General features: G+C 41.9%; 1 protein-coding gene across 1 annotated transcript in view; it reads left to right on the top strand.

Annotated features, from left to right (window-relative positions):
• Positions 1-8,919: 8,919 nt before the first annotated feature.
• DNAH14 (dynein axonemal heavy chain 14) overlaps positions 8,920-22,191 on the top strand; it is a gene marked incomplete at its 5' end in the record, with an annotated part of 150,360 nt that continues 137,088 nt past the window's right edge. The window contains 8 exons of the mRNA XM_080651070.1: positions 8,920-8,923; positions 9,542-9,672; positions 11,600-11,752; positions 11,931-12,043; positions 15,081-15,143; positions 16,730-16,871; positions 20,639-20,770; positions 21,014-21,264. Of these exons, the coding sequence (XP_080507196.1) occupies positions 8,920-8,923; positions 9,542-9,672; positions 11,600-11,752; positions 11,931-12,043; positions 15,081-15,143; positions 16,730-16,871; positions 20,639-20,770; positions 21,014-21,264 (989 nt within the window). The remainder of the gene's footprint in view (positions 8,924-9,541; positions 9,673-11,599; positions 11,753-11,930; positions 12,044-15,080; positions 15,144-16,729; positions 16,872-20,638; positions 20,771-21,013; positions 21,265-22,191) is intronic.

The raw sequence follows: 22,191 nt of genomic DNA, 5'->3' as shown, positions 1-22,191 counted from the left end.
AAGTAAGCTCTCTCTAGATTAATGGGAGTTTAGGGGGGGTGTCTCCCCAGTCATAAGCGAGTAATGGACTCTGAGAGAAACTTTGCCACCATTTACTGTGTAATATATGCACACACATAGTGTATATGATACACAGCACAAATATAGATGAGTATATAGATGAGTATATGTGGTTTAATGTGGACAGACGTAACTTGTAAGTTAATACAGAGAATTACATTAATAACGTTCATAGATATTGTACCAGAACTCATGGGATAAACTCTATCAATCGACCGATAGATATTTCACACACATACATCCACATCAACACGCATTGTTGGGTTTGACTTACTAATATTTTATTTAGGATACCTGCATTTATGTTCAGAAGCGTTATTGTCTGTGATTTGTTTGGTGCATGTCCTTGTTCTTGTCTGGTTTGGGACGCATTGCTACTTTAGTTTCAATAAATGAGTTCAGGAGTTTTTCTTCTATATTTCGGAATGTCCTGTGAGGGTTTTCTGTCCTTGGCGTCTTGGATGACGCTCACCTGTGAAGGTCTCTGGGCCCGTGTCTTCCACTTAATTGGGGTAAGGGAGAGCCTTTTGACTACCATTTCTTTTTCCTTCATCAGCTTTTAGTTTGATTGCTCTTTATTATTGTTTGTTTTCTGTTATAGTAATTTCTCCCCTTTTGAGCTTGTTCAGTTTCTAGCTTCTTTATTGAACGCTTATTTTTTTTCAGTCTTTAAAGTACTAAATGCATTTAATACTCTTCTAAGGTCTAAAAACTGCTACAGCTGCATCCAAGTTTGAATAAGTGAATGGTTCAGTGGTTTAATTGTTGGATGGTTCTAACTAATGGTCTACTCTTATTTTCTTTTTAATCCATAGTTGTTTTGAATTAATTGTATATTTAAATAAGTTTAATGCGCTTATTATTATTTTCTTTATTGGTATATTTTTCTTTTGTTTGTTAGTTTATTTTGTTCATTATTCCATACATAAGTGAAATCATGGTGTTTGTCTTTCTCCGACTGGCTTGTTTCACTTAGCATAATACACTCCCGGTCCATCCATGCTGTTGCAAAAGGTAAGATTTCCTCCTCTGTGGCTGAGTTGTATTCCATTGTGTAAATGAACCACAGCTTTTTGATCCACGCACCCACTGATGGGCACTTGGGCTACTTCCAAATCTTGGCTATTGTAAATAACGCTGCCGTAAACACAGGGGTGCAAATTAGTGTTTTGGGTTTCTTCCGATAAATTCCCAGAAGTGGAAAGATTAAAAATGGTGGCAGAGTAAATGGATGCTACACACGGACACGCTCCCAGGACCAAACTGGAATTACAACTAAAATACAGAAAAACCACCCTGAATAATCAACTGGAGAATAGACAGAGAGAACCCTGAAAACCAAGGACAGAAAGTGGAGACCTCATAGAGCAAAGAGAGAGAGAGGGAGGGAGGGAGGAGGGAGAGAGACATTGAGACATTGATGTGAGAGAGACACATCAATTGGTTGCTTCCCACACATGCCCTGAATGGGGCCAGGGATCAAACCTGCAGCCCAGGTACATGCCCTTGACCAGAAATTGAACCCATGACCCTTCCGTGTGCAGGCTGATGCTCTAACCACTGGAGAACACCTGCTAGGGTTGCATGTGCCGTTTTGAATTCCTATAGTCACAGCTGTGAAGTCATCTTTTACATTAAAAAATTTTATGGGGTAAGGGAGAGCCTTTTGAGTACCGTTTTTCCTCCATCAGCTTTTAGTTTGATTGCTCTTTATTATTGTTTGTTTTCTGTTATAGTAATTTCTCCCTACGACTTCATAGTCCTATTCGGAAAAAAAAACATGGCATCATATATACCCATTGATCTGACAACACTATGTCAACACGTGAATGAGGAGCAAGACAACACAAAATCAAGGTAAAATAAGATACAACTTTGTTAACATGTTAACAACATATATCTAGCAGTCAGTCAGTCTGCCAGTGACAAAATGTGAAGGTCACAGGAGGGTTGATAAGGATTCGAGTTTAGAAAACCTTACTTTCCTGGAGGGTGGGACCTCAGGAGACAGGCAGATGAACTCTGGCTGCTGGCTCCTTCCCCCAGACCCACCCTGACGTGCCGAGGAAGAAAGAGGTTGGTAGGTGGGAGAAACGAACCAACGTTTGAGAAACCCCAGGGCGGCCAGAGGCTGTTGGTTCCGGGTATGGACATGGGTAGAAAACGGCAGTTCAGAGCAGATGGAGAAATCAAAAATCCGTTATAAAGAGGATACGTAGAAAACTCCCATAGCTTTGGGGATGAAACATCCTATCTGAAAAAAAATATGAAGTGGCCTTCCTTATCTCTTGTTATGTCCTTCACTTTGAGATCTAATTTGTCAGATATAAGTATTGCTACCCCAGCATTTGAAAAAAAAAATATTTTTATGAATAACTCATGGATGAAAGGAGTTACCCCTAAGGGAAATTAGAAAAACTTAGAACTGAATATATAGTACAAGAAAGAAAAAAGGGGGGACCTTTACCTATGCATTGACTATGTGACACATGAAAAAACTGTGTGAAATAGCCATTTTAGTGTTTAGAGAGAAATTTACACGTGATCTTAGCCAAAAGGCCGAGAAGTGATAGAGAGAAACTTATAGCCATAAAAATGTGTGTGATAAAATAAGGAAGGCTGAAAAGTTAATGAGCTAACAGCTTTAAGAAATTAGAGGGAGCCCTGACCAGTTTGGCTCAGTGGATAGAGCATCTGCCTGCGGACTGAAGGGTCCCAGGTTCGATTCCGGTCAAGGGCATGTACCTTGGTTGTGGGCACATCCCCAGTGGGGGGTGTGCAGGAGGCAGCTGATCGATGTTTCTCTCTCATCGATGTTTCTAACTCTCTATCTCTCTCCCTTCCTCTCTGTAAAAAATCAATAAAACATAATTTAAAAAAAAGAAATTGGAGCAAACTGAACCAAATAAAACGTCTTTTTCTGGAAATAAAATATTTCAGTTCAGTTCCATTTAAAAAACAATAGTAGTTTCCTTACTCCAGCTCTGAGCACATTAACCACATTTTCACTTGCAAAAAGCTTAGGTACATTCAGCTGTTTATAAGACATTCACATTCATGTGAAGAATATGAACTTATTACATAATTGTATATATTTCTGACTTCCACATCTGGTAACCTTCTAAAACTCACATGTATTATGATTATTTCCTAAAAGTCAGTTAGTTCAGCCCAGCTATCGTGGCTCATTGGTGAGCGTTGACCTATGAACCAGGAAGTCACGATTCAATTCCCCAGTCAGGGCACATGCCCGGGTTGCGGGCTCCATCCCCAGTGTGGGGCGTGCAGGAGGCCGCCGTTCAATGATTCCCTCTCATCATTGTGTTTCTCTTTCTCTCCCTCCCTCCCTCCCTTCCTCTCTGAAATCAGTAAAAATATTTTTAAATAAAAAAATTAAAAATAGAAGTCCGTTCATATATGATTACTTAAGGTTAGGTGAGTCTCTTTGGAAAATTTTTAATAGTTGTATCATATAAGAATTCAATAACTTTTTTTTAAACTATAAACTTCAAGCTAAAGCTTGAGCAGTTAAGTTGTCTGACTGGCAGTGCATGGAATTCTTACCAGGTTGCACTGTTTGGTTTACAGCTTGTCATTTCAAGTGGTAACAATCCTTACTAATAAAAGCCTAAGCGGTCATCATGCCGTCACAAGATGGCTGTGCGCACAGCAGGCACGTGCAGGTGGGCAGGGCTGGGCTTGACACTGCGTGTGCAGCACGGAGCCTGCCTGGGCGTCCGGCGAGGCCTGCCTGGGGGTCCCCTGGCTCTGCACAGCGAGGCCTGCCTGGGGGTCCCGCCTCCGCGCAGTGAGGCCTGCCTGGGGGTCCTGGGGGTCCCCCTCCAGGCTCCACACGGCACAGAGGCGGGACCCCCGGCTCCAGCCTACCTCTTTAGAGCAATCCATCCAAGAGCCCTGCATGGGTGGGCGGGCCTACCTCTTTGGGTGATTGGGGGGCTCTAGCACTGTGACAGGGCACAGGCCAGACTGGGGGACCGCCCCCCCCCCGCCCCGAGTGCATGAATTTCATGCACCAGGCCTCTAGTTGTTTATGCAGAGGGAGGGCGGAAAAGCACTCAAAGTTGAAGGAGATGAAGATAACCCGACCGTCACCATAATAGAAACCACCGACTTAAGAACTTTGAATGAGTTATAAGACCTGTGAAGGGCTAAACTTTAAAACGGTTAGGAAAAGTATAGGAGATTTTGCAATTACCTTGGAATAAGGAGATATTTCCTAAACAACACACACCAGATAGGCAAAGAATGAGGATTCTTTTTTTTTTAATTGATTTTTTACAGAGAGGAAGCGAGAGGGATAGAGAGCTAGAAACATCGATGAGAGAGAAACATCCATCAGCTGCCTCCTGCACACCTCCCACTGGGGATGTGCCCGCAACCAAGGTACATGCCCTTGACCGGAATTGAACCGGGACCCTTCAGTCCGCAGGCCGACACTCTATCCACTGAGCCAAACCGGTTTCAGCAGAATGAGGATTCTTAAGTCCCTTCCCGCTTTTAAAATGTGATAACATCACTTAGACCTGTTTAGCATTTGAATAGGCCCGCCAGGTTTCAGATCTGCTTATCAAAGCACCTATCAAAAATGGCTGGGAATGATAGAGACTGTGTTGTGAAGTACAGAATAAAGACTTGCGCTTTTAAGTTAGGATGTTAAACACAGCATTTTCTTTTCCTTGTCCTAGTAGACTCGTTAACTTTGAACAGCAAAATTACAAATGTGTCACACCGTCGCAGAATCAACCAGCTCAAAGGACAGAAAACGGAGCATTGAAGTGCAGATCAGGCCCTGCATCCTTGAAGTCAGAAGAAGCAGAAGTTTATCCAGATGATTACTATGCAGGCATGTTGATTCAGTTTTTCTTCAATGGGGATGAAAAGGAGTTTTATAGCGTGGAGTCAAGATAACAAGGGAAATACATTGAAATACTCTTTCTTTAGTCATAGCGATTAGCAGTATCTTTAGATCTAAACCTTGCCTTTTAAAGGGGACATAATCACCCAGCTGGTTGTGTTGCCCCAAGAATCAAGAGGTCACGGTTTGATTCCTGGTCAGGGCACATGCCTGGGTTGCAGGCTTGATCCCCAGTAGGGGGCGTGCACGAGGCAGTAGATCAATGATTCTCATTGATATTTCTCTATTCCTCTCCCTTCCTCTATCTCTTAAAAAAAAATCAATAAAAACACATTTATTGAAAAATAGAGAACATAATCTAAATACTGTCATAATAAAAATAACAGCAATACCACTGCCACCACCAAGAACATGTGACATTCCTATAGCAATTTACAGTTCACATCACTCTTTCAGGAATGTCATCTTTTTTTTTTCCCTGAGGCCAACCTTCTAAGTCCCAGTGCCTTCTGGCTGTTGCCACCTTTCCAACCCCCCCACCCTACTCACCCCTCCCCCCAAAATTGGGACTATTGGCTGAAATAGAACTTACTGTTTCATTTGTACTCATTTTGTTTTGCTTGTAATTTCTGTGTCTTACCACCTACTTGATCGTAGCTCGGTGCCTTGCACTATGTAAACATTTGTTAAATCATTGGGGAGAAAAATGTATTTGCTTTTTAGAAACCCTATTGTCAGTAACTCCCCCATTCTTATTCTTGTTAAAAATCCACCAATCAGGTAAGTCATAGGAGGAATGAGAAACAGACCCCCTGTAACTTCTCTGAACTTGTACCTAAACATTTTCTGGGCTCAAGTTACTGAATTACAGTAAATAAAAGGGTTTTGGTATGTATTCTGTAATGAGGATTCACATTTTTGTAATAATCAAATACTAACATTTAAACCTTAGCACTTACCATGTGCTTTACATATATTTACCAATTTAATCTTCACAGCACCCTATGAGGCTTTTACTGTAACAATCCTTATTTCAAAGGTGCATATAGTAAAACAGATGGATGACTTACAGAGTAAATCACAGAACAGAGGTAAAGCTCATAACTGAGCTTGGAACCAAGGTGTTTTGACTCGGAGCTTATGTCAAATCCGGTAATGATATAATGACCAACCGTATTGCTTGGTATGTGAATTACTCTGCGGTTATTCAGTTAATAATGGTTTTATTCTCAGATTACCTTCCAGAAAGTAGAACTCAACAAGCTGTTGCTCCAAAACCAGTTCCCCAGAAGAAGAAAGAGAAATCAACGGAAAAAAAGCATCAAACTTGTCCTTACCTGAAAGCCAGGGAAAAAAGGCTTGCAACCTATGATAGGACAGGTACGTGGTGTCCTGTCCCAGCTTGTTTAGAAGACCCGATACTTTTTCAAATTACGCTGTGGTTTTGTGGGCTTATATTGCACAGTGATTTTAGAAGAAACAGTCTTAATGCACTTTGTGTTTGGTTGCTTAAACAATTATTTACAGTCTTTTTGAAAACCTCAAATGCCGGTGGTCTTAATCCAGCATCTAGAAGGGTTCAGGAATCTGGGGAAGGCGCTGTGTGTAAATGATTAAAGAGTCCAGAGACGAAACATAATTTTGGAAGGCATTTTGGGGAGCCAGAGAAGACTTAGCTAAAGGAACTAAGTTCTCTCTTGTCTCAGGACCCCTTGCTTTTTATTAACACTAATTGTCCTAAGGCAATGTAGATGTACAGCAAAGGCGAGGGTTTAGTATACAGAATCCATGGTCAGATTGGAAGAATTGCCTACGGCTGTTCCGGTGTTTGGCCAGTAGGAGGCAGTAACATGTAGATTGTAATGCCCTCAGCTGTCTGGCAGCAAGCAATCATGTTATGCATCCTTTTCAGGTTTGGGGAAATGCCCTCAGCCATTTCCAGATGATTCAGCCCTGCTGACCTGCTGGAATTGGCTTCCGGCACTAAAATATCAAGAGATTAAACAATTGACAGACTGTTCAATCACTGTTTTTACTTAAGGCAAATCTCTGAAGGTTATGATTATAGAACTAGAAATAAGATAAACTTGGGTCATTTTGTTTTATACTTTCAGGAGCACTCTCTGGAATGATTACGTTTAACAGGTTTATGTCTTTGTTTGACAAAAAGTTTAAATCCCCAAATAAATAAACCATTTAAACAGATTTTCCTCCACTAGCATTTTCCAGTTTATACTTTCTCTGTACCGGAAATTCTTATTTGTATTAATATTTTAAGTTTCATAGGAAAAAAGAAAGCTTTTGTACTTTTCACTTGTAGTGCCATGGTCCAGGGCAGGTTTATCATAAAGTTATTGAAGCTTAGACTTTGGGGCCCCTCGTTACCCAGGCTTCATGTGTTTTAGGGAGAAGGTCTTCATGATGATAAATGCCTCCAACAGCATAAAACCTGCATGGATGGGGTGGTGTCCACGCCCTAGTCTAATCCCCTCCCTGAATGTGGGCAGGACCTGTGACTGGTTCTAGCCAATAGAATAAAGCAACGGTGATGCTGGGCTGTCACCCTGTGATTATATTACATCCTCAGAGGTCTTTATCAACTCCCGTGGCCGGCAAACTGTGGCTCGCGAGCCCCATGCGGCTCTTTGGCCCCTTGAGTGTGGCCCTTCCACAAAATACCACGGCCCGGGTGAGTCTATTTTGAAGAAGTGGTGTTACAAGAAGTTTAAGTTTAAAAAATGTGGCTCTCCAAAGAAATGTCAATCGTTGCACTGTTGATATTTGGCTCTGTTAACTAAAGAGTTTGCCGACCACTGATCAACTCTATGAAGTCTGCCAAATTACCATCAAGAAGGAATGTATTTAATTTAAACTTTACAATACTGCATAAGAGGAATACCCCTGCCAGCAGCTGATAATTTTCCAATTTTTAATTTAACGTATTTTGATTCTTTTTCAGGAAGCCTTTGCTAGTCCAGGTTTACAAACATGGTCTCCCATATTTTCTTCTAATGTTTCTATTATTTTCTACATTTAGTTCTCTAACCCATCTATATATGGATTTCTAATCCACATGTAATTACTATCCACCTTAAAATAATTATATGTGCTTGCGTAGATAATTGTATGTTTTTCTAAAATGGCCAGCCACTTGCCCAGTTTCTCTTTTGATTTGAAATACCACTTCTTTTTCACTTATTGGGTTGTATTTTATAAATTGTCATACTTCAGCGTTTTTCTTTTCCTATGCCAACACCACACTGCTTTGATTTCTGTTTTTATATCCAAGTCTAATATTACCCGTGCATACATAGTTTGTACGATTTCCTTATACTAGTTCTCTCTCTTATACCTAATGTTAACTAGCTTTCTTTTCACTTTACTCTTTTAAATGTATTTCCATGTTTAAGCAACTGACAAGACATAGGCTAGGGCAGCCTTGGGCAAACTACGGCCCGCGGGCCGGATCCGGCTGTTCTATCCGGTTCTCTTGCTCTCCCCTCCGCTCCTTTACTTTGAATTTATATTAGTTCACACAAACACTCCATCCATGCTTTTGTTCCGGCCCTCCGGTCCAGTTTAAGAACCCATTGTGGCCCTCGAGTCAAAAAGTTTGCCCACCCCTGGGCTAGGGTGAGACAGCACAAAATTGAAAGGGGAGCTTACTCTGACATGCAACGCCTTTCCAAATTCCTGACACTCTCTCATACGATAGCTCAAATCCCATTGAATCCCTAGCAAGAAGTCGTTTTCATCAGCCAGTGTTTGTGATTTCTGGAGGAACAGACATCTCGAACGTCTCCATAAGCATCGTCCGTTTTGCCAGCCTGGCATCTGGCATCTCCTCCCATGATTTGTTTTCCCCAGAAAAGATGTTTAAGGGCTCAGAGGGCGACCTGTAGGGCTTGGCGAACAAAAGCCAAGAAGAGCATCGTCAGCGGCTAGGAGATCAAGAAAGATTTGGTCTGAAAGGCGTCAACGGGATGAGTATCCTCAGGAAGATGAGCTGCATCTGACGTAGCCATCCCTTCTTTTCTGACCCCATTGCCCTCACCCTGCTCAGGCCTCTATTAAGAAAAGGCGTCCTCAAACTACGGCCCGCGGGCCACACGCGGCCCGCCTAGGACATTTATCCGGCCCGCCGGGTGCCGCTGCCTGTCCTGCTTAGCAGCCAACTCGTCCCCGGCCCGCAGTGCGCATAGGAATTTGTTCATAGTTTTTTTTTTAAACTATAGTCCGGCCCTCCAACTGTCTGAGGGACAGTGAACTGGCCCCCTGTTTAAAAAGTTTGAGGACCCCTGATTAAGAAGATCCTTCTGACTGTGTGTCTGTGCTAGTGTCTCTTCTTTGCTAGTCATCTGTGTATTTAGGTCTTTGGTGATCTCTTTCTCAGATGGAAAAATATTTCTACTTCTTTCCAGCTTCAGTTAAAATTGAATTTTAAGCTACGTTTTCTCCTCCAATTATGCAGTCTGTGTACACTTTCAGTATAAGTTGCCAATTAAAGTTTTTCTCTGTGTAGAAAAATTTGGAATAGTATACATACCCTTAAGTGATGCCCATACGTACACTGACATTGGATCTCGTTTTAATATTCTGAACCAGAACCAGAGGATGATGATGTGATTAGACACATCATCAGGCTAAGAAGAAAGCTTGGTTGGCAGACAAAATTACCGCACTGTAAGTTGGATTACAGCGATCCCAAAACTGCAGATCAGAAGATGACTCTAAAGGTATTATCTTACTTTATTCAGCTTTGTACTGTAAAGGTTAATGTTTGAAACTGTATCTTAATCTTTATATCATTCATTATACTACACTAGAGGCCCAGTGCACGAAATCCATGCGTTGGTAGGGTCCCTAGCGGTCTCCTACCCTTCCCCCCACCGGCCCTGCCCCCTGGTCAAACTCGAGGACAACTCCCGGTCGAGGGGACAATTTGCATACTATGCTTTCATTATATAGGATTAGAATCATTATTATATCATTATATTAATATCAAATTATAATCTCGTTTCATGGTGAATGCTTATGAAAAGTGTTTGACATCACTTCACTTTGCTTATTTAAAGGATGGGGAACAGGTAAGACATCTGTCTGAAACTGGAATGTACTCTTACGTTCATGTTTATCAGCTTTTTGTGGTTTAAAAAGAAATCCTAGTGTAAAACTGGAAGCAAAATTCAAAATTACAGTGATTGGAAGCTGTTTAATCAGTTCAACAGCCTCTGAAGGCATCAGTCACTGAATTACAATGAAGAATACTAAGTGCTGTTTTATAATAAAATTTAATTATCCAGAAAAGGCTAAATAATTCTTTCTTTTTTAATTTAAATTCTTTATTGTCCAAAGTATTACATATGTCTCCTTTTCCCCCCACTGACCTCTTCCTGGCCCTTCCCACCCCCCCCCCCCAAATGAAACTGTCTTACAGAGTTTTACCAATAAAAGTTAGAAGCTTCAAAGCTAAAGTAAATAAAATTGACTTAAAAATTTCCTTGGCGGGGATGTGTGATTTCTCAGGCCCTCAGGGGAACGAGGGAGGGACATGAGGGTACCTTGCAGTAGCTCAGCACGTGGGCTCCGGGTCAGCATGGCAGTCCAATGCCTACTTGGCCACTCCCTGATGGTGACTTTCCTCCAGTCACCAAACTTCCCAACGTATTAATTTATGCATCTGTTTAATGAGATTAAAAAGACTAAAGAGTAAAAAGTCTCAACTTAAGAGACTAAAGTTAAGACATTAAGAACTCTGTGGCTGTAAAGATACATATGCGGAACACTTGTTACTCATGAACTATTTATTGCTTGACACATATTAGCCGCTAGTTATACTAAACCATGATCATTACCAAAAGAAATGATAAATTCAATATGCTCAAAAGGCTTCGGGTGTTGGCAGATTTACTGGAAGTGCAGCATACATGGCAAAGGAATGAGTTCTTTGGGTTAATAAGCATGCATGGCCCTGGCTGGTCTGGCCCAGTGGATAGAGCAGGCGTCCTCAGACTATGGCCCGTGGGCCACCTGCGGCCCGCCGAGGACATTCCTCCGGCCCGCCGGGTGCCGCTGCCTGTCCTGCTTAGCAGCCGACTCGTCCCGGGCCCGCAGTGCACATAGGAATTTGTTCATAGTTTTTTTTTTAAACTATAGTCCGGCCCTCCAATGGTCTGAGGGCCCCCTGTTTAAAAAGTTTGAAGACCCCTGGGATAGAGCATCGGCCTGCGGACTGAAGGGTTCCAGGTTTGATTCTGGTCAAGGGCACGTGCCGGGGTTGTGGGCTCGATCCCCAGTAGGGGGCATGCAGGAGGCAGCCGATCAATGATTCTCTCTCATCACTGATGTTTCTATATCTCTCTCGCACTCCTTTCCTCTCGTAAATCAATACAAATATTTTTTTTTTTAAAAAAAGCATGCATGAGTAAGCATACAGATCAATGTTCATGAATGTTTTATCACCACATTAGGTATAAGAATGAAAATTAAATGCATTAAATCAAGATTGATCTTGTTGAACTCTGATTAGACACAATTTGATGTTAGCTTTTCTCTCAATGTTATTTTTAATCTGTATTGACATTTCAATTTACTGAGTAATTTGCCAGGCATTTTACTACTTAACCTGGTCAAGTTAATTAAAAAAGCTTTTTTTGACCTCAGAAACCTTTAAAAGATGATGGCGAATTTGTATATTGCCTTCCTCGGAAAGACCCTAACATCTTCTGCAATCCATACGATCTTCAGGTCGTCTCTGCCCACAGAGCAAGGCATTGCAGAGAATTTTGGACTGTTACCGCGTCATTTGTTTCTAAGGTAATATATAACGGAAGAAAATCAAGTCTGGCTGTAGATGAGGTGGTGTGGGTCACAGAGAGAAAAAGCTTATTTATAAAGGCAAGTAGTTCTAAGCCAAGTACAGGCTTTCATAATTTCTTGAAGATAGTTCATACGTTTTAAAGAAATAAAGTCATTTCATGCTTTCTATTTGCAGATTACCAAAATAGGTGCCGTAGAAGATATAGAACTCTTACCTACTTTGGAATGGCTGTTAGAAAGGAGATGTTTCTATTTGTTACAAAAGTTCAAGATCATTTCCAATTTTCGGTGAGATGAATGAAACGAAAACCAATTATTTGTAATATGATCCTTTTGAAATAGTAATTCGCTGGATGACATCTGGGTTTTGCTATAGTAAAGCCATATTTATGGGGAATTATAGAGGAAATGGGGAAGTCTATATAGGACGGAGCTTGGCAGTTTGATTTTTTTATTAAGTTGATTGGGGTGACATTGGTTGACACGATCACATAGGTTTCAGGTATGTGCTTCTGTGTTACAAGTTCTATATGTGCACCGTGTGCCCGCCACCCCAAGCAGCTTACTGATTGAGGCCATCATTTAAAAATGTGTCTAGTTTGAAGTTTCTACCACATCAGGATTCCTGAGACTGTGATCCTTCACAAGGCAGTCCCAGGCTGTTGTTCTTCCAGGATTTGTTTCTTGTTTTGTACTTTTAAAATTTCCTCTCTAACGTGTGTCTTTTCTTGTGGTCTGCTGCTATCTACTGGGGACTACAAAAAGAGAGAAATAACATTTTATTTCTTCCTTTTTTCTTTTTTTTGTGTGTGTGTGGGTTCAAGGGTGAGAGTGAGGACCTGGAGGAGGTGGTAGAGGTCAAAGGAGGGATGAGCAAGTGTCTGGAAGTAACATTTTAAATGATGACATTTAATATTGTAAAAACAGTTGGAATAACTAAGAGGCTGAAGAACTTTCTGTAAGACAAGTGAATGGGTTTTGTGGCAAAGAACGCATTCACTCACTGAACAAATACTTCTTGTGCCTGTTCTGTCCCACCGTTGTGAGCCCTGGAGGTGCACCCATGTGAAAAATATACGAGGACTCTGTCCCTGGAGAAGTTCTAGTCTCTGGAGGGAGATAGACAGCAAGTAAACCAATGAGCTGATTTCAGGTAGTGATAAGGGCCAGAAAGATATGTAAGACCGAGAAAACGGGTGTGTGTGTGTGTGTGTGTGTGTGTGTGTGTGTGTGTATGAGTGTGTGTGTGACTGTTTTAAATAGGATGGCTGGTGAAAAGGCACAGATTCATGTGAGGCTTTGAAAGAGAAAAGTTCCAGACAGGATATAGCAAGCGAGTTTAGTGTGTCTTCAAAGGTAGACGTGGTGTGACGGAAGAGGCTGGTGCTGGTCTGGAACCTAAGGCACACGCACCACGAACGACCGAGGAACAGTCCTGAGAGGTTTCTTTCACAGAAAATGTGTGATCGCTGCATCCCTGTACTGTAGACACTGGTCGTGAATCTAGATGTTTTTGATTCTGGACTATCGGCTTATATTAACCCAAAGTACTATTTTCTGTATTTATTTGAACTCTTGTCATTGTTGGACTTTCCACTGTTATCCTGGCCTTGTAATAAATCTCAGGGTCCATTCTGCTCTAAATCATTTTTATTGAATAAACTTCTGAAACTGAATTGCAGTGGGAACAAGAATCATCTTTTTTTTAAAAAAAAAATGTTCTTACTGATTTCAGAGAGGCAGGGAGAGGGGAGAGAGAAACATCAATGATGAGAGAGAATCATGGATCAGTGCGACTCCTGCACGCCCCCTACTGGGGATCAAGCCTGCAACCCGGGCATGTGCCCTGACCAAAAATCGAACCGTGACCTCCTGGTTCATAGGTCAAGGCTCAACCACTGAGCCACACCGGCTGGGCAAGAATCATCTTTTTATGTGACATCTGGCTTCAGTGAAAATCATTTTCTTTGTTCATGTTAAGAAAAATGTAGTTTTAATCAGGTTAAGACTTGTAGTTTTATTTAATTTTTAAATTTGATTTTTAATGTATTTTGTAAAGTTTTTTTTAAATCATTAGTATTGTAACAAGTAACATTTCCAATACAAAAATAAGGTAAATATGCAGTTAACGACTCAAGCTGGCGATGCTGTGTGTACACTGCAGTGATGACTTGAGCGGCATCGTTAGCTTTTGACCTCATGAGACTTGTTGGAGGTTAGTTCTGTGGCCTGGAGCAGACCCCAAGGCCACATCCCTGGGTGCCCCTGCATGCCAGCTGGTTTCCAGGGCTCTTGCAGAGTCCTGAGGCGCCAGGACCCTCTGGGTCTGAGTTAAAGTGAGAGAAGACCTGTTGGGGGATGCCTCTTCGGAACCCAATTCAAGGTCACGTTACTAGATGTATCTGAGGCATTTTCTGATTTCTGAGGCCTCAGCTGTGCCCGTGTGAATGACGTCCTGGGATTCGTATTGGACGGCTTGGATGGCTCGGTCTTTGATTCAGAATCAGCCAATGTCATCACTACGGTTGGCTGGTTGGCTGGCCTCTTGGGCCCTCCTCTTCCCACCGCTTCCCCTGCCCCACCAGCTCTTACCGGCTGCATAAGGGATGTCACTGGCAAATAAGGATCCGAACTCGTGTCAGTGTTTAATTAACGGTGTGTCCTCCAGGCGGAAGTGTCCTGAGAGAGACTGTGATGTGGCATTAGTCCGCAAGTGCATAAAATCAGTGGCAAAAGCACTTAGGGAAGTTGATGGAGATTCGCAGAAATAGTTGACATGTCTGTTTCATATGTTGGGAGCTAAGGGTGAGGAATGATCACCAGAGAAACCTCTTAGCTCCTTCTCTTGGAGTTTTTAATATTACAAATGCGTCTTTTTAAGAAAGCGTAAGTATTATCAAAATGACATACATTATCTTCCATTTTTGCTTACCACCATACAGTGATTTTCTTATCAATGTACCTTTTCATTATCACTTGAAAATAGAACCTTCACTCTTCTTGGAATATGAGTCTCTTTTAAAAAAGCAAGCCACTAAATGTTTAAGGGAAAAGAATATATATTTTATAGTTTTTATGTTTATTGGAATGTTGAAACTAAATCGATCATGCGTCTATGAGGATTATAATGACTTTTATTTACATTTACACTTTGTTCTATATGCGGTTGATTGTTCGGGAGAAAGTGATATGGTTTAGTATTTGCTTTAGGTGACTCAGGATGGATGAGGTGCCCTAGAGAATTTTCTAGTTTCACTAAGCCTTGACTAGATTTATGTAATTGTGATTTATGAATATAGACTGTAAGAAGTCTTTTTCTTTTCAGAATGAATAAAGCATTTGTTACTTGGAAATTGACTGTTAAAAGAATTAAGACAGACAGAAGCAGGTAAGTCTTGATAGAAATCTCAAGAGGAAGCATTACTTTAAACTAGAGGCCCGGTGCATGAAATTCGTGCTCAAGGGGGATGGTGTTCCTCAGCCCAGCCTGCACCCTCTCCAATGTGGGACCCCTAGCGGGATCGGGCCTAAACAGACAGTTGGACATCCCTTTCATAATCCAGGACTGCTGGCTCCCAACTGCTTGCCTACCTGCCTTCCTGATTGCCCCTAACCGCTTCTGTCTGCCAGCCTGATCACCCCCTAACCACTCCCCTGCCAGCCTTATTGATGCTTAACTGCTCCCCTGCCAGCCTGTTTGCCCCTAACTACCTCCCCTGCAGGTCTAGTCACCCCTAACTGCCCTCCCCTGCAGGCCTGGTCACCCCTAACTTCCCTCCTCTGCCAGCCTGATCCCTCCCAATTGCCCTTCCCTCCTGGCCATCTTGTGGCAGCCATCTTGTGTCCACATGGGGCCAGCCATCTTGTGTGTTGGAGTGACAGTCAATTTGCATATTATTCTTTTATTAGATAGGATTAGATAGGATAGAGGCCTGGTGCACGGGTGGGGGCTGGCTGGTTTGCCCTGAAGGGTGTCCCGGATCAGGGTGGGGTTTCCCTTGGGGTGTGGGGTGGCCTGGGTGAGGGGCCTGTGGTGGTTTGCAGGCCAGCCATGCCCCCTGGCGACCCAAGCGGAGGCCCTGGTATCTGGGATTTATTTATCTTCTACAATTGAAACTTTGTAGCCTTAAGTGGAGGCCAAGGCAGGCCAGGGCAGGCGGAAAGCTTGGCTGCCTCCTTTGCCGGGGAAACCCAAGCCTCCTGCTCTCTCCGTGGCTGCAGCCATCTTGGTTGGGTTAATTTGCATACTTGCTCCTGATTGGCTGGTGGGTGTGGCTTGTGGGTGTAGAGGAGGTATGATCAATTTGCATATTACTCTTTTATTAGATTGGATATGTATTATGGAAGCAGATATAAATTAATATTCACTCGGTGATTAGAAAGTCCCATTCCATAACATGTACGATTAAGCTTAATCCATCTACATTTTAATATTTTTATATGTTAAACATAATGTTATGTGTGTGTGTATAAATGTGTAGGTGTGTGTATTTGCGTGTGTACACGTCTACACCATTCTGTGCTGTAAGGGAATCAGAGTGCTATGAAGAGCCTAGGATGAGATTCCCTTGGTCACTTGATCTAACTTTTTGCTTTAAAAAGAGGAATGATTAAGTAATCCAAGGTAGATGACAGTGAATTCTATTTTGTAGGCTATCCGGCAGCCACATTTCATTGCTGTTGTTGTTGTTAAGCTTTTTACTTGGAGATTGTTTAAAGTATTACATATGTCTCCTGATTGAAATGCAGTTGCAAGAAATGATGAAGAAGGACCTCATGCACCCTTTGCCCAGTTTCCCCCACTGGTAACATCTTGCAAATCTGTGGGAAAATACCACAACCAGGACAGTGTGATAGATGTGACACGTGTTAACAATAGACATATGAAACAGATCATACTAGTTATCTCTAAATTAGCTTCATTCATTCTGCAGGAGAGATAATCAAGTCTGTGGAAATGTTTTTCACTTGCAGGTCGAGTTTGTACTGCCATCTTTTTTGGGCTGATGAGTTATTTCAAAGCTATTTGCTTTACATAAAGGGACTTTGTGAAGATGCTTTTAATCGCAAAAATGATCACTGTGAAGATAATCCATCGGCCATATGCCCTGTAAAGGTGGGAAAAAGTAGCCCTGGTTGGTTTGGTTCAGTGGATAGAGCATGGGCCTGCGGACTGGAGGGTCCCAGGTTCCATTCCAGCCAAGGCACATGCCTGGGTTGCACGGTCCATCCAGTGTGGGGCGTGCAGGAGGCAGCCGATCAATGATTCTCTCTCCTCATTGATGTTTCTATCTCTCTCTCCCTCTCCCTTCCTCTCTGAAATCAGTTTAAAAAAGTATATTAAAAAAAAAGAAAAAGTATACTACTATAAGCTAATATTGGTGTATGAAACAAGGAAGAACAGATGGGATTTTGAATAAAAGGAATATAGATATCTAGGTCTATAAGTAAACCATCACTAAGGATCACTAATGTTCTAAAATACCGTAAAGATCTTTATTCCCTTGGGTAGTCAATTTTAATAGTTAACATTTCTTATAATTTCTTCCTTGCACTTAACCTAAGTCTGTTTTGCAGCCCCTTCTTTATTTGCAAAACTCCACATGTGTGATATTACTTATAAATAATCTACTACATAACCTATAGTTACTAGCTAAGCATGTCAAAAATTGTAATAAGTTGCAACTCAAAGGTTTAGGTTAAATTTATGAGTTCTCCTGTTCCACAGTTCTAAGAAAGGGTGAACTTCTTAATGAATGACCTAATTTAATTTATATGGACTAGTTCTTTCAAAAAGGTTAAGTATATAAACTATAAATTTTAAGTGTTTAATATACAATTGAACAGGATTCCAGCGACTTTCACTTCCCTTACCCACTGCGGAAGGGAGAGAACTGAAAAGTGAAACTGATAACCATCTAGACTTAGGAAGAGAAATAGTAAGGGGGCTTGGACAAGGTATACACCTGACAAGCAGCTCAAATTAATCGCGTTGACTATACACATGTAATAAGATGAATACTTGTACGTCAATAGCTTATTTTTAGAATTGGTCATGTGTGTTGACTGTTACATAGTAGGTGCTCAATAGTCTTTGAATGAGTAAATAAAAGAATTAATGAAGAAAGATGGCTTAATCACTACATGTAAAGTAATATTTTGTATAGTTCTATTGAGACTGTTAATGTTTCCAAAGGATTAAGTTTCAGTTAAGAAGGAGACATTTCCCAGGGGCGTGTTTCTTGATGCGGTTTTAATGTAGAAGGAAATTGGGCAGCCGTGGTATTCGATTGTTTGATGAATGGCTGAGGGACAGGATTTTCACTTCACTTCGTGCTGGGTTAAAGCAGAGGAGACGTGAGGATATCTCTGCAGACATGTTAGTGGATGACAGTGCTAACAGAAAAGGGAGGTTAGGACTCCTTCTGGGACCTTAGCCATGTCAGCTTCCGCCAAACCTCAGGGGAAGGGAACAGACCTTCCCAGACAATCAGACGCATATTTGTTCGTTATCCTTTATATGCAAAGGGCTGTGCGAAGGAGATGCACGTGCAGTGAAAAATAAAGCACCGCTTACAGTTTATTGGGAAAGACTATTCTTTGCAGGTAAAAATGGTAACTGGTCCCGAGGGCATTCCTTCAGTTTTGCTAAGCATTCCAGCTCACCAACCAGTTAGGAGGAAGTGAGGCAGTGATGCTAACGGGCAGGCGATGCCGGTAAAACAGCTGTGCCACAGACACTGCGAGGAAGCCTGTGGCATCGGTTAGGGCGGGATTCACGAAGGAAGGCTTCATGAGCCAGGCCAGCGGTCGGCAAACTCATTAGTCAACAGAGCGGCAAACCGCGGCTTGCGATCCGCGTGTGGCTCGCGAGCCGCAGTTTGCCGACCGCTGAGCTAGGCCTTGCGGGGTTGAGCAGCCAGGAGGAGCAGCTAAGTGAGGGACAGGAACGCGAGTAAAGCATTCAGTATGCGTTGAGTTTGAAAGTCAGTTGGGCCTTGAACGTGGGGCCAGGAACAGACGAAGGGAACAGTAGGAGCAGAACCTCCCCTTAGACGGGGCGGCCCTAGTGAGGCCGGGAGGACAGTTGGCAAGAACAGGAAGGGGTTCCTGAGGCTGGAGAAACCAGGGTCCAACGGAGGGAGAGCCGAGCCTGGGGCCGGGAATCAGAAGCTGGCCAATGGTGCGTTAGGACTGGGGGGCTATGCGGGCGTAGCTGGGGGTGCAGACACCAAAGAGGGCTGACAGTGAGGAGGTGAGAGAGAAGCGAGGTTACGGACGCACCCAATGGGATTGTTCAGAGGTGAGTACCGTGAAGGGGTTGAGGTTGCCAGTCTATGCCCCGGGTGGAAAGCACGCCTTTAAAGGGGCCTGGCATGGCGGGAACTAGAAAGGAAAGCATGCATGTGGATCGTTCCACCCAGACCTTCACTTTCCAACGACAAATGGAGTCTTGGAGAGGGTGGGACTGAGCCAAGGCCACACAACCAGCTGGAGCGGGGACTTTGTTTCCTATTCAAGGGTGATTGTACTGCCGAAACCGGTTTGGCTCAGTGGATGGAGTGTCGGCCTGCGGACTGAGGGGTCCCGGGTTCGATTCCGGTCAAGGGCATGTACCTTGGTTGCGGGCACTTCCCCAGTGGGGGGTGTGCAGGAGGCAGCTGATCAATGTTTCTCTCTCATCGATGTTTCTGGCTCTCTGTCCCTCTCCCTTCCTCTCTGTAAAATATCAATAAAATATATTTAAAAAAAAGAGTGATTGTGCTTTTGGGGGACAGTGCTTTGAGTGCTTAATAAAACCTGTTTTTGTCTCCCACCCCTTTGAGGAGGGTGCAGTGCGTGGGAGTGTCCGAGTCCCTCGGTTGATTTTGTGCGGAGTGAACTCTGAGCACTATTCTTACAGAGCAGCCATTGCAAGTGTCTGGACGTGTTATTTAAGAAAATTCCTGTGACGCTGGTTTGTTTGTGGGGGAAGCTGTAGGTGAGGAGGTGCAGAGTTAAAGAGATCGGTTAGTGTGAGCTGTAATCCTGTAGGCGGAAGCAGCAAGAACTTGAATTAGGGCGTCGGCAGTGAGATCAGAATGGAAGGGAGATTGGAGACATTTAACTGGAAAAATCAGGGCCTAGGAAACAGATACGGACGGGGCCAGGAGAGAGAGAGAACACAGCGTTAACCCACAATTTAAGGCTGGAGCGGTACCTTTCAATCTTATTTTACCTTTGGAAGATCATTTATTATAAAGAAGCATCGCCATATACCTAGGGATAAAGATGCCCACGTTTATTGATGGAAATGTATTTTGGCAAGAGCGTTAACGTGATATGGGAAAAACAAGCAAAAATCGAGAGGAGGAAGGAGGATGGATATATGTGAATGGTTGAAACGTTCGGGGAGGAGTCCAGTAGCATAGTTGATGGAAATTTCTCGGTGCTGGATTCCGAATAAATTCAGGAGAATACTTACCTTACCTGTATAGTTAATTTTAATTTCTTTATCCTACATTTAGTGTTTACGTTTTTAAGTTTTACAAACAATTGGGACTTCAAGGTAAAGCACTTCCTGAGATGGGTGGTTCCCTAGGGTTCATGGATATTTCAAAAACACATCAGTTCTTGAATTGTTTGCTTTGGCTTACTTCAGTTACAACTGAAAAAAAATGTATTTTTCTGTTTTTATTTTTTTAAATAAAGATTTACTTATATTTAACTATGGGTGTTTGAACAGGAAAAACATATAAGGCATAGAGTATATAAAGCATAACCTACAAATGAAAATATAAAATATGCTCGTTATGATGTGAGAAGATGGCCAAAATGTTCTCTCTCTCTCTCTCCCTAAAATGAATTTTGACTTTGTGCCACTCAACATTTATTATCCTTTAGCTGGATAGGTCTCGGACATACTCTCTAGATGAATTTTGTGAAGAACAGTTAAAGCAAGCTTCCCTCACGTTCCAACAACTTGAGGATATCAGGGATAAAGCCATTGCAGAAATGAAAATTACACTTTTAAAGGTAACTCTTCAATTATATCCTCTCAACTGATCAGTTTGTATGTTGCTGACGAAAGCAATTGCTTCAAATTGCATCCCTGGAGAAAGTGTTGGGAATGGACAGATAGAGGGACCAAGGTAGTTAATTAGCCAGCCAACTAGTACTGTGCATTCACTAGCTGCACGTACAGGAAATTTCCCAGGCGTTGTATAGAGTGCAAATATATGTGCGTCTAAGTGTATGTGTGTGTTTATTGAATTGTAGGTGGCAGAAAAGGAAGAAATTAGAGAATATTTTGAGTCAAGCTTCTCCAAAGATGCCAGATCACATTTCAAGCTGCCTGTATATCGACGTTTATTAAAAAAAATTTTGAGGTTTCTCATGCTGGTTGACTACATATTTCAGGAACTCATCCGCCAGCTGATGAACACTGCGGTCACATTACTTTTGGAATTATTTACTAGTTCTGCTAGAATGCCATTTTCTGTGGAAAAAAAGAATGAAAATCTAATCAAGTAAATCATATTTTTTTTACTGATAAAAGGAATTTGTAATCATAGTGTTGCAAACATTGATTGTCCATTATAGAGGAAATAACCAATAGTTGAAGTGAGAATTTGAAAATGCTTCTTATAGCAAATTGTATGTACTCAATTTTTACAATGATCTGGCAATGGTTTACTTAATACTGCCCATAAAATTTAAGAAAAGTTTCCAATATTTCTTCAAAATTCTGCGTATGTCTGATTGCCATATAAAATATGGGCTGTCCAGTACAATTTGACATTCATATACGTAATAAATTTTTAGTATGTCTCAAATATTACCTCTACTAAAAATTGTTTGTTTGAGATTCCAGTTTAACTGGGTGTATTGTACTCTTATTTGCTAAATCTGAAAATTCTGTGTATAGGGCTAGTTCAAAGTTCAGGGCTAGTTCTTAAAGATACCAGGGTGATTCTATAAGGACCCCTAAGGTCCCATTGGAATTTGAGTCAATTCCATTCTGCTTAAATGAGACCTAAGAATTTTTCATGGTAGTAAAATATAAATAACAAAATTTAGCATTTTTAAATATGTAATTCAGTGGCATTAAGTACATTCAGTATTGTGCAACCATCAACATATCCATTTCCAGAACTTTTTCATTATCCCATTCTTAAATTTCATAAAACTCTGCACCTATTACACAATCACTCCTTGTTCTATGTGTACGCAACCCCCCCGCCCCACCCCAAGCCCTTGTAACCTCTATTATGCATTCTGTGTCGAGGAACTTACCTATTTTGAGTACCTCAGATAAGTGGGATCATACAATATTTGTCTTTGGTGTTTGCCCTATTTCACTTAGCACCATGTTGTTAAGGCTCATCCATGATGGGGCATGTAACAGGATTTCCTTTTTAAGGCCGTATGATATTCCTGTGTATAGATATACCACG

The sequence above is a fragment of the Plecotus auritus genome (genome assembly GCF_963455305.1).
Source record: "Plecotus auritus genome assembly, chromosome: 14".
NCBI classification, from domain to species: Eukaryota; Metazoa; Chordata; class Mammalia; order Chiroptera; family Vespertilionidae; genus Plecotus; species Plecotus auritus.
The sequence above is the reverse complement of the archived record's forward strand: the minus strand, read 5'-3'. Positions and strand labels throughout refer to the sequence as shown.